The 16,558-nt window shown below is 41.8% G+C and overlaps 2 protein-coding genes across 2 annotated transcripts; both read right to left on the bottom strand.

The window, feature by feature from the left end:
* Positions 1-325: 325 nt before the first annotated feature.
* On the bottom strand, positions 326-12,347 carry TMEM64 (transmembrane protein 64). The gene is made up of 3 exons (XM_059475702.1): positions 11,390-12,347; positions 5,666-5,821; positions 326-2,992 (listed from the first exon to the last, which is right to left on the bottom strand). Exons 1-3 carry the CDS (start codon positions 12,155-12,157, stop codon positions 2,798-2,800), a joined length of 1,119 nt encoding a protein of 372 aa, XP_059331685.1. The 5' UTR covers positions 12,158-12,347; the 3' UTR covers positions 326-2,797.
* On the bottom strand, positions 12,255-12,879 carry LOC132072847 (sterile alpha motif domain-containing protein 1-like). Its single transcript, XM_059471412.1, is given in 2 exon segments — positions 12,255-12,575; positions 12,577-12,879. Coding segments are annotated over 2 exon segments (624 nt in total).
* Between the last annotated feature and the right edge of the window lie 3,679 nt (positions 12,880-16,558).

Raw genomic sequence — 16,558 nt, 5'->3', positions numbered from 1 at the left:
CTACTATTATGTTCAGAAATATCAATTCTCTTGCAGTTTTGTAGTATGTTTCTCATAAGCACATATATGCTTATTCTTCTATTAAAAAGGCAGCTGCAAATACCAAACCTTTAAAGTACCTAATAGAATTAAGCATGTATTTATTTAAATGAAAGTAAAAATTGAGTCTATTTCCCTTGTCAGTAACTCCCCACCCAAGGAATTCATCCTTATTGTTTCTCCTTTGATGCAGACAATTATCTTTGTATGACTGCACGAACATGAGATTCCACTGCACCTTCTTTTCAACTATGTCATAGCAATTTAAACATTTAATACATATTCCTTTAAAGAAATTTAAGTGAATTTATTGTATAAAATTATGATTGGCATGGTACAGAAAAGTTCCTTTTAATGCACATTTCCCATTAACTTGTACACAAATATTACAAGTATCAAGCAAAATGCAAAAGTCTTAAGAACTAATTTCATACTACAAAAGTGTTCACATAGTGAAGTTACTCTGGTTACAAAATGTCATGGAAATAAAAGCACTTCAAAATACATATTTGGGAAATGTTTTAAATAATCAACGCAACCTTAAGTTAGTTACAAAATGCAAAGAAAGAGCTACCCTCTTCAAAACACTATTGTTCATTTGGCAAGATAGAGCAAAGTTCAGATCAGTTCACTGAAGGACTGTTCTTCACAAGAAACAAACAAACAAAAAAAACCCCTTTAATTAAGAAAGGACTCAATTATACTATGATGACAAATAACGCCATCAAAAAGTTATCTGGCTCTCTTGTTTTCACACAGGAGCTGTCAGAGGCAGAGATGTGTAAATGAACACTTCCAGGTAGATACAGATTGCCTTTTCAAAAACCAACCAATCAAAACTAAATCCAAAACCAAATGAAACCAAAACAAAAACCAAAAAAACAAACAAATAAAAAAACCCAACAAAAAACCCAACAAAAACAAACAAAGAAACCCAAAACCAAGCCCCTAAACAACAGAAAGGAGACAATCTGAACTTTGTTGCTTTCACTGGACTAGCCCAGTTCTTTAGGGCGCAGGACCCAAGAACAGCAATCTGCAAAGGACATGTATTTGAGGAACAAAATGGAACTCCCGCTACGAAGGAGCGCGCAGGTGTTGGGTTGCGCGAGTGCTGCACGTCCTCTCGGTAAGGCTGTCAGAGGCTCTCACATCTCTGCTTCCCAATGGCCCTGAAGACCCACTGTTCTTAAGACAAAAATGCTTGGACCCTACAACCAACCTTAAAAAAAGGAGGCACAGTCATACAGCTAGGAAATAACACAAAATTTTGAAGACTGAAAGCATCCTTAAAAACTCACACAAAAGAACTACAAAAGAAGCCATACTTTACATTATGTTTGTATCAGATGACTTGCATGTGTTTGAGCCACTGAACGTTGGTATATATATCTACATGAAACTCACGCATACAGAACATTGTGTTCAGGCATTATTTTTGTTTTACTTTTAGACACACACACAAGTTACTGCCAGGTTATCCAGTCTATTTAATGCAGTGAAAAACAGTCCACAGCAGGCGTAAAAGGAGCAGTATCCAATATAGTTTTGTCTTGCAAAAATGGAGTCAGAATTCCTGAGTCTCAGAGACATTGCTGTCCTCTCCATTACTGGATTATTTCTTTTTTCCAAGGAGAACCTCTAGTTTTCGTTTCTTCACTCTAATGAAATTTGTAATAGATTGCATCTTTTAAAAAATGTAAAACTAGTACAAAAGATGTGCCAACCAAAGTGAATTTTTAAAGCTTTTTAAAGGGAGAGGGGATTCGCTTACAAAATAAAGGCCACCTTCTTGTAAAATTAGTACTGCTAATATCCCACCATTCTGTTTAGAGCAGAGATTAAACTCCCTGTTCTAGAAGCCTTACAACATACAGTCACGTGAGCTGAAAAACTTCATCCTTTAAACAATTAAAAATATCATATATAGGACTAATGTGGAACAGCCCTTTGTTACAATCACCAAGGTGGCAAAACCAATTAAGTGTCATTCAAATAGTCATTGCAATCTAACTTCTGTATTTTCCCTTGTACTTTGCATATTACACAGTGTAACTTAAAATGTAATTTAAGAGCACTTCAGTCCCACAATGTAGGATTTAAGCTTGTATGAATACATTTGCATGGCTCTGCAACATTTGTAATGACTTAGAAAAATACATTCAACCAAAACTTTACATAGGGTTCCATTTTTTTAAATAAAAAAATGAAGAAAAAGCCAAATGGTCCCATCATTAGCTAAATAATACACTCCAAGTTCTGGAAGCAATTCCTAAGCAAAAGCACATTCAAGAATAACATACATTGAATTGTATACTTTCTCATTCACCTTTATCAGTAATAAAATTCTACTGTATATAATTATTTAGCCTTATAAATAATGCTAAGCAGAAAAATATTTACCTCTGTGCTAATTTTTTGTTTATAGAAGCATTTCTCAGTTTATAGGAGCAAAGGAAAAAAAAAAAAAAACTACTTAAAGTGCAGATTACAGGCCATGACAGGCATTATAAATGACCAAAGGTGCAGCCAAATTTGCATTTACATCTTAAGTTACTTTGCCATCTTCCTTATGTTGCTAGAAGTCACCCCATGTGCAATTAAAGAGCTGGTCAGTTGGTTTGTGCCACAGTACAACCTGTAATCACTTGTAATTTTTTAAAAATCCATTTCAATTGTCCATAGATATTTCTAGGCAAGGTTCAAGATATTTCTAGCTCAGGTTCACAAAACCTTACTTAGTCATTAACACTTGAAATCACACAATATTGACACCCCCTCCAGAGAATGCTACTGTCCTCTTGTTGCAGTATGTGGTTGAGCCATTGATGCTTGGCTGAGTGTCTTTAACAAGCGATGTCTTCATTTCCATTTCACACGCTACAATCGCTGCATTGAGTTCCACTTGAGCCCGGTGAACGACATAAAACGAGAGTCCTATGCTTATGACAATCTGCAAATAAAACAAGAGTGTTGTAGGCTCCACAGGCTGTGCGAATGAATACAAAGCAACTGATCTGAATGAAACAAAAAGTTGTCAATGTAAAGATTCATGAAGGCATCTGTTGACTCAAAGCATCACATGCAAGAGACCGGAAGGGAGATGAACTCAGCCCCTGAGTAGCTCTAAACCTGCATATGCCAACAATGTAACGAGCATGTCAGAACACAGACATCACACAGAGCTTAAAATATTTATATACATTGAAAAGATAAGTTTCTTTCTTTCTGTTGAACTCCATATACATGTTATAAAGCAATCCTTACACCTTCTCTCTTCAATACAACACCAGTCAAGTTTTTAGCTGAGATCCTCCTTAGGGAAAAAAACAAACATAAAATCTTCAAATAAAAAGCAAGGTGTCTCATAGTGAGAATCCATTTGAAAGAAGCAAGTTCCTCTGCCTTTTTAAAAGAACATTAACTAGCTGGAATCTGCAGCTTCCTTTCAAAAAGGCAAAGAAGTTATATTACTTACAACAAAACCTAGAGTTCTGAGTCTAAAACCTGAACTTCATTACTAACTGTAGGGCTGCTTCCTTTAACATTGAGTACTATTGCTTAAAACACCTGTCAGCATGGCAGACAGTGCTGGAATATCACTAAGACAACTGACAAGTATGAGCACAGGACAACTGCAGCTGGAAGGCCCCCTGGCAGTCTCTGACCAAACCAGCTGCTCAGAGCAGGGCTGGCTCTAAGATTAGAACAGAACTTTTGTCCAGTCAGGTCTTGAAAACTTTTGTAAAAGAATAGAGATTTCACCACTTCTTTGGGCACTCTGCTCCAGTGCTTGACTACCCTTGGGGTTTAAATGACGTTCCTCATCAATTTATGCTACACATTTCAAAAGCTGGCTAATGTAAGATTCACAATGATATTATACACACTGATTTTTTAATAGATAGGAAAATTTCTATTCTAGAAGCTTACCCAAATATTTAAATTTGCTTTGGTTTAGAAATATTGCTACCAGTAACCTAGTTCCCTAGATAAATAATTTAAAAAATATATTTATATACATAGACAACCATGAAATGTGAAGGATTTTCAGAGCTATTTACTAAATCAAAGTCCCATCAAAGCTCACCCAGGCAAAGCACTTAGCAGAAGCCTGAGAGACAGAGGGAGAATGTAAATAATTTCTCCACTAAAGGCCTCCCCTTCAGTTATTCAGTCATGTCCCAAGGACTGGTCTCAAGGAGGTCAGTACTCCTTTTAAAACATTCAGGCTACCCAGCTACCACTTACCTGAGCACCATTTATGTTACAACCTATATAATCTGCAAAGGAGAGTCAATGTCAATTAAAAAAAATAAATATGTAAATGGGGAAAAAAAAAGGAAAAGGCCACTAAAAACTTCTACCCTGAAATAACATTTCATGACTAAAATAATAGCTGATCAAGAAATCATTTATTTTCTCTTTCATTTATCAAACTATCTATGCCACACTTACAAAGGCATTTTAACCATGTTTCATGAAAACTATTAATTATATAGCTTCTACTTCTATTCAGTAGAAATAGTTCTATTTAAGAGTGCACAAATTTCAGGGCAAGGGAGGAAGGTATGTCCTAAACTTAGTTTTCTATGTTAGCATTGTTAAACATCAGCTTTATGACTGTAAAAACTGAGAAACTGAAATTACTGCAGTACCTACTGAAAGCCTGCAAACCATGGTAATTATTAGACAAACACAGCCTGAAGTACTGTCACTGTCAGAGGAGGTTTTAATAGATAGTATAATTCAGAAATATCCATAACCTCTCTACTCATAATGGTCTCACACTTAAGGCTTATACGCAAAATTTACTGATAAATTATTTCAAGAGCTAAGGTCATGTAAAGGTACTTAACATACTTTTCATTAATTTACTCACTTGTAAAATTAGGATATTCTAATTTAGGCATTAGGGAAATAGTACTCTACAGCATTTTTGATATCTTTAATATTTATGCAAAATGGGTATGCTGAGTGCTAACAGTGAACAGTGCACAAATCCTGGGTCTACACACACATATGCTTTTGTGTAGGGGTGGTTGACAAGTCTAAAATTCAGCAGGTTACCCTTGAAGGCAAGGATTTTTCTGGATTTTCAGTCCAGAACAGGGCCAATCAGTTCCAAGAAAAAGAAAAGCCATAATCTGGGGAAGTTCTCTGCCTTAGCTAGCTAAAAAAACACTAACTAAAAGCAAAGGAGAGCTCTTTCCTGCTGTCTGTGCTGCAAACAACACAATCCATGAGAGACAATTGCAGCCTCTAAAAACAAACTGCACGCTTCTTTCCTCCCCACTGTGCTCTCAGAATCAGTCTTAAACGTGCAGACCTTAATATCCAGCATAAACAGAACAGAATACTGGGGATACAAGCATCATAAAGTCACCCTAGGACAGCAAGAGAAGAAAACTTACTGAAAACCATATCAGAAATAGAGAACACTGAGTAAGTTCTGCTTTGTGTTATGGTGAGGTGTGAGAGAATTACACTTTTCCCAGACCATAAAACTAAACCTAAAGAAATCAGTACACTGGGAACCCATTTTTCTGGGTATCTAGCAACAGAAATCACAGAGAGACAGACAGCACTGTTACCAAGGTCTATGAAAGCAGTTATTTTAACTGACCTGTAAACCAAATACAAAATAGCCACTAACACTTTGTTCTGCAATCACGTCCTCCATGGTGCGCAAGGTAGTGCCCAAGTACGAGTTCAGGAGCTGAGTAGGAAGCAGCCCAAGTGAAGAAGCCATCAGGTAGTTGGGTAGTGATAGATCTGTAATCTGAATTTTAAAAAAAAGAGTAAGAAATCAAAAGCAGCTTCAATACAATCTATGTGTACAAACAACCAGACTACCACTTTCCACAACCATCCCTGCAAAAACATTAGAGAATATCCTACATTCCTCCACTGAAACTTTGATTCATGCAGAGGGGAAGATAACAGAATGATATATTATGTATCTAGTTTTTATCTGGCCTTTTTAAAATTACTAGGTTTGATTTCACCTTACATTATGCAACATCTCTGTGCAACAGTCAGTAACTAGGGGTGCGATTACCCTCTTCACTGAAGATATTTATTTCTACCTGGTGAACAGAGTCCTTGGACTTACGAGAATTTAATTGTGAGAAGAAATTATTTTATCGAATGTGAAAGTCTAACACAAAAATCTATCGGTTTTGCATTTATGCATATGGCAAATAATACAAGAGGTAATTGCTCAAAATGTCACTGTTTCAAATAGGATCCAGGTGAACAGAATGGCAGATAGAATTTGTCTATGCAGGGCAAGTTATGAGTTTATTAAGATACTCTTTCAGTGATCCCTGAATGATGAGCAATACCCGTCTACATCTATACTGATATAGAGGAGTATCATTAAGATTGTCTACCAAAGGTGTCTTGCATCTCACTTCAATTAGTGAACAAATAGTATGCATAGCTACAGGTTTTATTAATTTATCTGGAGAAAACACTAAGAATACTTTGGTATCTTCTTCTCTTTGCTGTGAGGTTCCTGTTCTGTGTCAATAGGTGGACGTAGAAGCTTACACAGGAACAAAGTACACAGTACCAGCTAAATTAGCATCAGCAGCCATCGGGAAATATTAAAGGCAAGTGTCATGAGATCAAAAGGTATTTACACAAGAAAAAAGAAAAGAGGAAACTGGATTAAAAATGAGTATGAAAACAATGATTTTGAAAACAAGCAGTCCAAAAAAAATTCCAGATTAATTCAGTTGATAATAACAGAGATCTAATTAAAAACAGCTCTAACACTGAGAGCCTACATGGAAATTATTGACCTTGCCAGTTTTGTACAATGTTGAAGACCAAAGAATAGCAGCAACGTTACTCATTTCATCATGCTATTCTTAAAATAAACTTCAGTTACTGTGAAAGTCACAGTGCTGAATTCTCAGAGCTCTAACTACCATCAGTGGAAAGTTTTTGGGAGGAAGGGCAATGGAGGAGCAGAATGCAATGAAGCATAAAGATTAAAAATAATTCACTGGAACAAGATCCAATAAGCCATTTCCAAGCTTCACACTGCATATTATACTTCCCACAGACTGAAATATATACCAGCACCACAAATATTATATTTCCTTCTCTAGATAAGGTTAATTTAGATTTATAATGAAAAAGGATTACATAATTATGTCAGAACTTCACATTTGACCAATACTTTCAAAACACTTTTTTAAGCATTGTTGTAATCTGGGCCATGTAATAAGAATGCATAGTCCAAAGTTCCCATATTGCCAAGGGAATGAAGGAGCTGCTATTAAAAGTTTCTGAAATACTAACTCAGAGGCAAGCTTTGCTAAGTAGGACACTATCATTACATCTAATGGAGCTGGGAACGTTCCCAAAGATTGCTTTAACACTCTTGGCACCTCTCTCATTTGTGTAGAAGTATTAAGGACACTTCAGTTGCAGAGCAACATGGCTGCACACCTGGATGAGTCCCGAAACAACTGGACCTCCTGAGTCATGAGAGAGATTGTTTCCAAATGAAGGGGAGACTGCCCCAGTGGATACACTTAATTGCAGCTTGTGCTTTCCACTGCAATGAGAGCTAAGGAGAGGGTGGAAAAATTTTTGAGATGTCATTTTAACTGAACTGTACGTTTAAAGCTACAGTTGTATCCCTTTCCCCAGAATGCACAGGAAGTGGGCAGCATCCCTGCCTAAGAAACTTGAGAAATCATCAATAAAACCTACAGCTTTCCATACTTTTCGTTCTCGGAACTTTACTTGTTCTATGAACCTGCCAAATTGGTATCTGCATGGCCAGGCTGCCCAACAGAGCCTACCAGGGCTCTGTTTCTGGTGAAAACTCAAGCCAGCAAAAATTAACCCTGAAATCCCAAACTAAGGACAGATGCAATTGTGTTATGGGCCACAACAGAAACACATTTAAACTGTACTCAAATACAATTAAGAACTACCTAATTACCCTGATAACAATAGTCAGAACCCCCCCACACACCCTCATGAAGCCTTGGATAGGCTTTGTCCCATGGAACACTTGTGCATTCTTTGCAGCTGACACCTTTGGTCAAGGAATAAATGCTTCTGTCAAGATTTTGCTGGAGGCTCCCATGCCTTTAAGGATTTCAGCACAATATTTCTTCCCTCACTTTACAAATTCCTGTGTTTCAGATCAGGTAGGCTTAGTGACCAAGGGCAAAGGATAACTGGTGCTTTTTTTCCTCAAAAAAAGCCCAAAACAAAACCCCCCAGAAACACCTCTTCCTGCTCCAAAAAAAAAAGCCAACACCACCCCCTAAAAAAAATCCCAGTAATACAAAAAAAAAAAAAAAAAACAGCTTCCAACTTTCCAACAAGCAGAGGAAGTAGTGTGTATGTTCTTGCAAAGCAGGTACCATTTCTTCAACTCTGACTTCATTGTGTGCGTTTCTGAACCCAGAGGTGCACACTTGAACACTCAGATTTTTTAAATCAGATTATTTCTTTCATGTAATATTCCCCTTAAAGAGGAGAGGGGAAGTATGAAATCCCATCTAACCTACATCTAGCATTGCAAATAACCAGGCTGCACAAATCTCACTCCAAGAACAAACTCGTGGGAAGGAGATGATAACCTGCATACCAGGCCTCCTTACAGAACTGCCTTCAAAACACTCCAGAGCTGGCAAGGTGAGAGAGCTGTGCATGGGCAAACACATCAGTAAGAGCTTTCAAACCCACCCCAGCAGCCCAGGCCACTCTGGCATCAGGAGTGACAATTAAGCAAAACTTAAAAGAGAAATACAAACATACTTTCAGTTAGCAAGTGCTATATTCCAGAAAGGCAAGCAAATGCATTACCTCACTCCTCTACCAGCAGAACAATCTTTTAAGAAGCAAGATGTTCATGTCGGGCTCGTGAGACACTAAGGAATTTGTGTTAACTTTCTTCTTATGCTGTTTCAATTGATATGATTCCCTCACTAATCAAATCCTAAGAAGCTCTTCCATCTTTCTCCACACCCCCTACAAACCAACCTCCCGAAAGCCCTCAGCAGATGGTACATGCCACCAAACAAGTGCTTGTAGAAATCATTTAATCCCAGCCCTGCAGATGACCCTGCTCACATCAAGGTTATGCCTTTCCCCAAACCTCATGTGTCACTTCCTTCCTTCTCTCTCATTTAAGTATTCTCGGTATGTCCAGTTTACTTTAAAATATCCACATAGAAAACATGCATAGACCACTGGAAAGTTAAAGATGTGTACTTTTTTTTAAGTTCACTGTTGTTTAAAAATTAATGCTTTTAAAATTCATTGCTGAAGTTGCTAGCATGGGGAAATGTATTTTAAACTTAAAACGAGTGTAAAGTTTTCAAATAAGTGAGATTTCAACGGAATGACAGCTTGGTCTGTGTAGGCAGAAATCTGTACTTTTTACATAACTTAAATTTGACTCAAAATAAGAAAAATTCTTGAACTCCTAGATTTGTATGCATCACTTTTTGGTGATCTAGTAGCTCATATTACATGTTCTGAGTGAAAAACTGCATATACACTATGCATTATTTGACTATGCTATAAAGCAGTAAATCAGGAGTAATAAACATAACCAAACTAAAATTAGCCAAAAAATCCAAGTTACTTAGCATAACTCAAGCATCTGGTTTCATCTCATTTCCTATCTATTATTTTAACACTGAAACCATCCACTTGGAAAGAAAATTATTTAGCCTGCAGAATATGGAAAATACAAACCACAATGATTTACAGCATCATTTTAATATTGAACTGGCCTGAATACTCTGCTGAATCGTGTTTCCAACAGAAGGGTTATGCCAGGAAGGAAATAATTTTAACTTGGTAATTCTCTGGTGTGTTGTTTAGATCCAATACTACTCTATATCATCTGCTGACTACTGCAAGTGACTTCCCAAAACTGTGAACAAGCAGAGCACAACAGCTCTCCCCACTTTAGGAGGGTGACAGCACAGCAGAATCTTCATCTGCACTTGGACCTTGGGCTCCAGGAGGGACTCTGCTCTCCCTGCTGGACAGGTCTAAGCCCCTTCAGTAATACAGGTTAACAAATAAAATAGCAAAGGTTCAGCTGTTCAGTTTCTCATTCTTAACAAGAAAATGTTAAAGGATTTCTTAAAAAGAAATTACAAGTTGCTACAGTTCTTATGGATAGAGATTACAGCTCTGGAGATGAATGCTCCAGTTCACACAGTTTCATATACAGCAATTTAAAATATTTGGTGTGGATGTTAAAGCCCAAAACTGAATGGATTAAATTTTACTTAATAAACAAACTTGGTATTTGGTGACGTACTAATTGCAGCCAGATGATTCTGTCAAAATTAAGCAAATGCATTGGAAGGGTACAGGATCAGGACTGCAGACAGGGTGGGCTATAAGAAAGTGTCAGACCCAAACATGTGCTTAGATAGTCACTTGTATTAAAGAATATACAAATTACTGATAACATTTGAAGTATTTCACAATCCAGTTTGCTTTCTTTTGGCTTCGCCCAGTTAGCAGATACAACTGAGGCATAACACAGCCAAAACGAGATCCTTCAGACAAAGTACTCAGGAAGAAAGGAGGGTCTGAAATTGTCATCAGCAGCACAATACTCAAACAAACCACCATCCATGTTCTTTGCTTTTTTCCTTTAAGATGATCAGATACCAAATGAATGTACCAATTTGCACCTGAAAATAGAAAGAAAAGCAAGACTAACCCTCTTCCAGACTCAAGTTTAAACTAACTTTCAGTGCCACTCCAGAATACAGTCCCTTTCCAGGTCTGAGGCTACATGCTGCTCTGCCCAAAACCTGCAACCTATCTTGTGTGCATGGACTTAACATCCTGTATGGATTTGCCAGATGCATGGTACAAACACCAACCACACCGAGAAAGAATTTTAATCTGTCTACTTCTTTTTTTCCAATATGATTACTTATATTAAGTAGTTTAGGAAGAGCTGGCAAGAGTTTTCCTCAACTCTTGCTATGTTTTAAAGTTGATCACTTTAAAGCAGAAACACATCATGTCTGTTGAGTTCTCCACAGATTTTGCTATGCGGCACCTTGGTGATTCTAACACTAGGATACAGTTTTGAAGGACAAGAGAGCAACTCTTAACACAACGCCAGTGAGCAAGGCACCTCAAAAATCTGCCTGTGTCCCTCTGCATGCACAGAAGAGCAGGCAGAGAGGGTCGTTTTTACTGTTGTTAAAAGAGAGAGAAACCACGGCTTGTTCCCAGGAAAGAAAGCAACCTCTACCAGTAGGAGCAGCCACTGTGCCCAAAGACATCCCTCCAGCACCTGTCTTCCTTCCGCACAGCCCAAACAGGGACTCACCGCGAAGACGGCGTTCTGCAGCCCGAAGGGGATCAGCGTCAGCCGCGACAGAAACACCACCTTGAGGCCGCTGCCGCCCTCCACGACACGGACGATGGCACTGAGCGTCCCGCTGCTCTGGATCCTGGCCCGTGCCCAGCGGGCCAACAGCCGCCTGCAGGCCACGTGGGCGACAAAGGTGCCGACGAGGACGCCGAACACCATCAGCCCCATGCCCAGCACGAAGCCGTAGAGGTAGCCGGCGGCCACGTTGAGCAGGATGTAGCCCCAGCCGCACGGGAAGGACACGACGATGAAGCCCACGGTGAAGAGCAGCACGCCGGCCAGGCTGTCCAGGCTCTCGGCCCAGAGCAGCAGGTCCCGCAGGTACTGGCGCACCAGGGCCAGCGAGGCGAAGCAGACGGCAGCCAGGACGCACAGGCTGAAGCAGCTCTTGCACCAGCAGGTGCCCAGGAGGCAGCAGGAACAGCGCCAGCCCCGGGCCTCGGCCAGCCCATGCCCGCCGCCGCCCGGCTCGGGCAGCTGGCAGAGCAGCAGCTCCGCGGGCGGCAGCCCGTCCTGGTCCGCGCAGGGCCCCAGCAGCAGCCCGCCGGCCCCCGCCGCCTCCGCCGGGACGAAGCCGATCGTGTCTCCGCTGCCGCCGCCTCCCGCTGCCGTCCCGGCGGCTCGGGACAGCCAGCGGCCCAGGTCCTGCCGGGCGCCCTGCGCCGCCGCCTGCTTCACGGCCCGGGAGAGGAGCTGCAGCGCCGCGGCCCCCGCGCCCAGCATCCCCCCGCCCCGCCGCCCGGCTCCAGCGCCGCCGAGCCGCGCAGCCCCTTCGCTCCCCGCCTCCCCACGCAGCCTGCGGGCAGGGGCGGCCGTTCCCTCATCGCCCCGCCATGGCCCGGCTGCCGAGCCCGGCCAAGGGCCGGGCGGGGGCGGGGAAGCGGCGGCGGGGAGGGCGGGGAGGAGGGGGCCGCGCTTCACCGCCGCCCGGCGGGCGGAGGGGCCGGAGAGGCCTCCGCACCGCCTCCCGCCTCGGCCGCGCCGCCGGGGCTACGGCGTTAGACGGCGGCGGGGCCGCTCTCTCCGTCCCGGCAGCGGCAGCAGCGGCCCTGGCGGAGCGCGAGTCCCGGGGGGCGGCGGCGGCGGCAGCACCGCGGCTCCATCTCCCCGCGCTGGGCTCCCGCTCCGCTCCGGGAAGCGCCTTCTCGGAACGGCGGTGCCGATGTGGCAAGCCCGGGAGGGAGGAGGCCAGGCGAAGCTCCGGCGGCGGCAGCGCCCGGCCCCGCTGCGGGGCTCGGCCGCGGCGCCAAGGCTCCGCCTCCCGCCCCGCCCCGGGAGCGCCCCGCCGGCCGGGTGTGCCCCAGCGGGGCCCCGCCGCCCGCCTCGCCCGAGCCGCCCCGGGCCGCACACCCCCTCGGCCCCGGTGCCAGCCGCCCCCATTCCCGGCACAGCCGTGACCCGTAGGGTTTGTAGAGAGCCGTGCTGGAAAGCGGGCTGTTTTCCATTAGGGGAGCGCAAGGTTCAAGCATCACTGACTGTACTGGTACTCTTGCGCTCCCTTGACAGGTCTCCCTCTCTTACGTGAGGGCTTTGTACCGCAAACACCCCGGCTTGCCCGTCTCTGTCAGGGGAACGAGCCTTCCCCGACCGGCACCGGGCTTTGAGCCGGGGGGCGGCAGCCCGTGCGCCCGGGCTCCGCGGCACCTCCGCGCCAGGTCAGCGTGGCTCACACGCCCCAAGGCTCGGACCCACTTTGGCACGGTTTGGGGTTGAGTTTTGAGGCATTGCCAGAAAGAAAGAAACAGCCTGGACATGGAGTGAGGGCTCCATTTAGAGGGGTGTTTTCTCGGGAGCCTCGCTGAGGCTCGATGGCTTCGTAGGTCGCTTTTGCTCTGGTGTTACTAATGGCAAGGTGCAGAAAGGGTTTGTTTTCTCTACAACGCTTATATATATACAACGTGTTCCAGGGGAGTTATACTCCCCTGCTGGGAAATTTGCAAGCGTGTATTAAACGAGAATACGTGTAGGTTGTAAGGTTAAAGGGTGATTGGAAACAAACAAACATATCAAAATTAAGAACATATCTTTAAGTACTGCAATTATGCACTTGTAAAATGCAATGGTAGAAACAATATAATCTGGGCAAAATCAGCAAATCAGCCTAAGAAAATGACAGATGTCTTTGAGAGCCAACAGCAGAATAAAACCTCTGTACAGCAGGGAAATTGCAGGTAAATGTCTCCAGCATAACCTGCTTTCTTTGCTGTTACCTGTATCTGAGTGAGAGCATTTGATTTTGTCTTCACTCTTTGCTTGTATGCAAACACAGGCAGGGCATACATCCGGAATTGTAATATTAAAATAATGTCAACAAAACCCTGCACTAGAGCTTGTAAAGGATGATGGGCATGCTTGTACATTCAGTAAGGCATTTCAGCAAACAGGGCAGCCAGAAGGTCAGTAGATCAGGAAGACAAAATACTAATTTCTGGTTTTATACTAAGAGCACATATGTCTTTGATGTGGATTCAGCTTGTATATATTTTTGTTCAATATATTATACTTTCATAAAACAGGAAAAAGTCTGTGTGGAAGTGTCTAACAGATTTACAGCTTTTCACGGCCCTTCCCTTGCTGTATTTAAAGTGCCGAACCTTGTACTCTGAGCTGGAATGAATTTCTGGCTGTCACTCTAGAAGCTACAGGGTTCTGTATTTATAATTGCAGCAAATTTACTTGAAAAGTGACCACAAGAGAGTATGAAGAACATAATGGTCTATCTAAGTGACAGTTTTGATGTTGCCCTCTAACCTATAAAAAAAAAGTTAACTGGTTAGTGGATATGCTTTTCCAGTCCCTAGGAATATACAGGCTGAATCTCCTTGACCTTATCCATCACCTGGGCTCCCAAAAATAGCTAATCCTGGCATCCTTCTGTTCCCTGGAGCAATAGTTCAGGAAGGAAAGGCAACAAACAGTCTGATTTTGAGTGACACAGACCATGGTCATGGAGCATCTTTGGATAAACATCCAAGTGAGGCCACAGGGATTCATCAAGACTTGGGCGGAGCTGGTAGCTGCTCCCTCATGCACAGAGGATACAGCTACAGAGATGAGAGGCAGTGTCAGCTGGCTCCTCTGAGCCTTCCCGGCACGCTCTTACCATCTGAAGAGAAAAGCAGCATCCTCACACACCCTTGAAAATGTGCCAAATTGGCACATTGCTAGACAAAATGCCGGACAAAATGGTCTGCCTTTCAGACTTACTAGTCAGTGAATCATAGGATATTCCTGTACCATGGATGATGCAGTTGCAATGATACAACAAGCAAGGTAAGATCTCTAGGGAAAAGCAGTTATCTTTCTAATCACTGCACTTTAAAAACTAGGCAAGCTCTTGAGCACACAGTTCCTGGACAAACACTTTGTTGTCCAAAAAAAGATAGGGCTTTTTGTTTGTTTTTCCTTTTTCCCCAAGTAGATAGTTGATTTAGTGAATAATTTGCAGCAAATGCTGTCTAACCCGTTCTTCTAAAAAGCACAGGTGTTACTTTTGGAAATTATTTGAAGTAATCAGAATAAGAATTATAGGTTTAGTTCATATGTGTTTAAATTATTGCATTAAGTCAACTAATACTGCTCCTATACTTCCTTAGATGGATCTAATTACTTCGATTTTCATTATCTCATCTATCATGTGAGCTGTTTTCTTACCCATCTTAATATTTAATTTTGGTCTTTCTCAATGAATACATATAAAACCTGAGAGGCACAGGGTAACAGCTGGAGTAGTGTTCTGCTTCAAGAAAAGGTGTTTCTGTAGAAAGATGCTCTCACAATTATATAGATGGTAGGGGATATTAAAGAATTTTTGCCATAGAAGAGTTTTTTCCAGGCCTGCAGTGTAGGCTGAGGATATTTCCTTGTCCTGGCACAAGCAACTGAGAAATGCTATTTTGTGTTTTGAAACTATGATTCTTCTGTCTCAATTTTATTTGAAGGGCTATTATCATGCAAACACACCCAACTAAACATGTGAGTCAATTTGAAAGGAAAGGCATGACTCATTTCAGTCCATGCAACTGGTCCACAGTGAATAGGGATGCTGAAGATCAGAAGTAGGATACAGTAAACCACAAATCAGGACCTAAATTAATTCTGAAGTTCCTGAAAACTTGCCATAGTTATTTCTGAATTGCTCTTTGGGAGGGAGAAGCAGGACTTTTTTGAGAAAATGATATTAAGAACCGTAATGCCGGTGTACTTCTAAATGTCTGTTAGTCTGCCAGCATTATTGTGAAGATCCTTTGGTGGGAAGTGCAGCCTTGACTAATCTATGTTTATCTATCTATGTCAGGACTAATGTTTCTTAGGCCACAGCAGGCTCATTCATAGTGCCTCCATCTGGCCTGCAGTCTTCCTTGCTATAGATTCCTTTACATCTACTTGAAGGAAGGGGGATATAAACTCATGCAGGGAATACACTTTTTGCTGTTAAACAGAGGATGAGTTGCAAAGATGTGAGGGACAGTATTAGCAAGGAGCAAGCAATGACCAGAGAAATTATTCTGGTAGACCAAGGTAGGTCTGCAAACCGTAGCTTGGGCCCCACTGATTTAGATTGTTGTGTTTCAAATACATGTGCATTCACAGTTTTGTCAAAGTGAATGACAGTTGTGCTGAAGGAAAACAAGGTGTCATGTAGCATTTTATGACTGCTTGAATTCCCTGTGAAAGGTGATAGCTCTGAAGTTACTGCAGCAGAACAGGAGATGTAAGAAGAGAAAGGGCACTATTTGCAACTTGGGATCATCTAATAGTATAATTTTTTGGACCAATATCTATCAAGATAGATAATAAATTTTGTGTTACTTTCACCAGGAGCTATCTAGTTTAGAAAAAATCTTTATATAAAATATACAAACATAAAAAATTAAAGAGCATAAACCTCATTTATCCCTGAAAGAGATTTTAAGTCCTGGGGTGAGAATCTAGATTGTGATATTTTGCAGCTTGATTTATTAGGTAACTACAGAAACTTTATTACTTGATATATAATCCAAATTTCCCACCTAAGTGTCATATAATCATGTTAAAAACACTGAAGGATTTGTTATACTATCATAAACTCATGTAATTCAGAAAATGAATCTCTTTATTTTCAGACATGCTTCTACTTAAGAA

Source organism: Ammospiza nelsoni, chromosome 1 (genome assembly GCF_027579445.1).
Source record: "Ammospiza nelsoni isolate bAmmNel1 chromosome 1, bAmmNel1.pri, whole genome shotgun sequence".
NCBI classification, from domain to species: Eukaryota; Metazoa; Chordata; class Aves; order Passeriformes; family Passerellidae; genus Ammospiza; species Ammospiza nelsoni.
The sequence above is the reverse complement of the archived record's forward strand: the minus strand, read 5'-3'. Positions and strand labels throughout refer to the sequence as shown.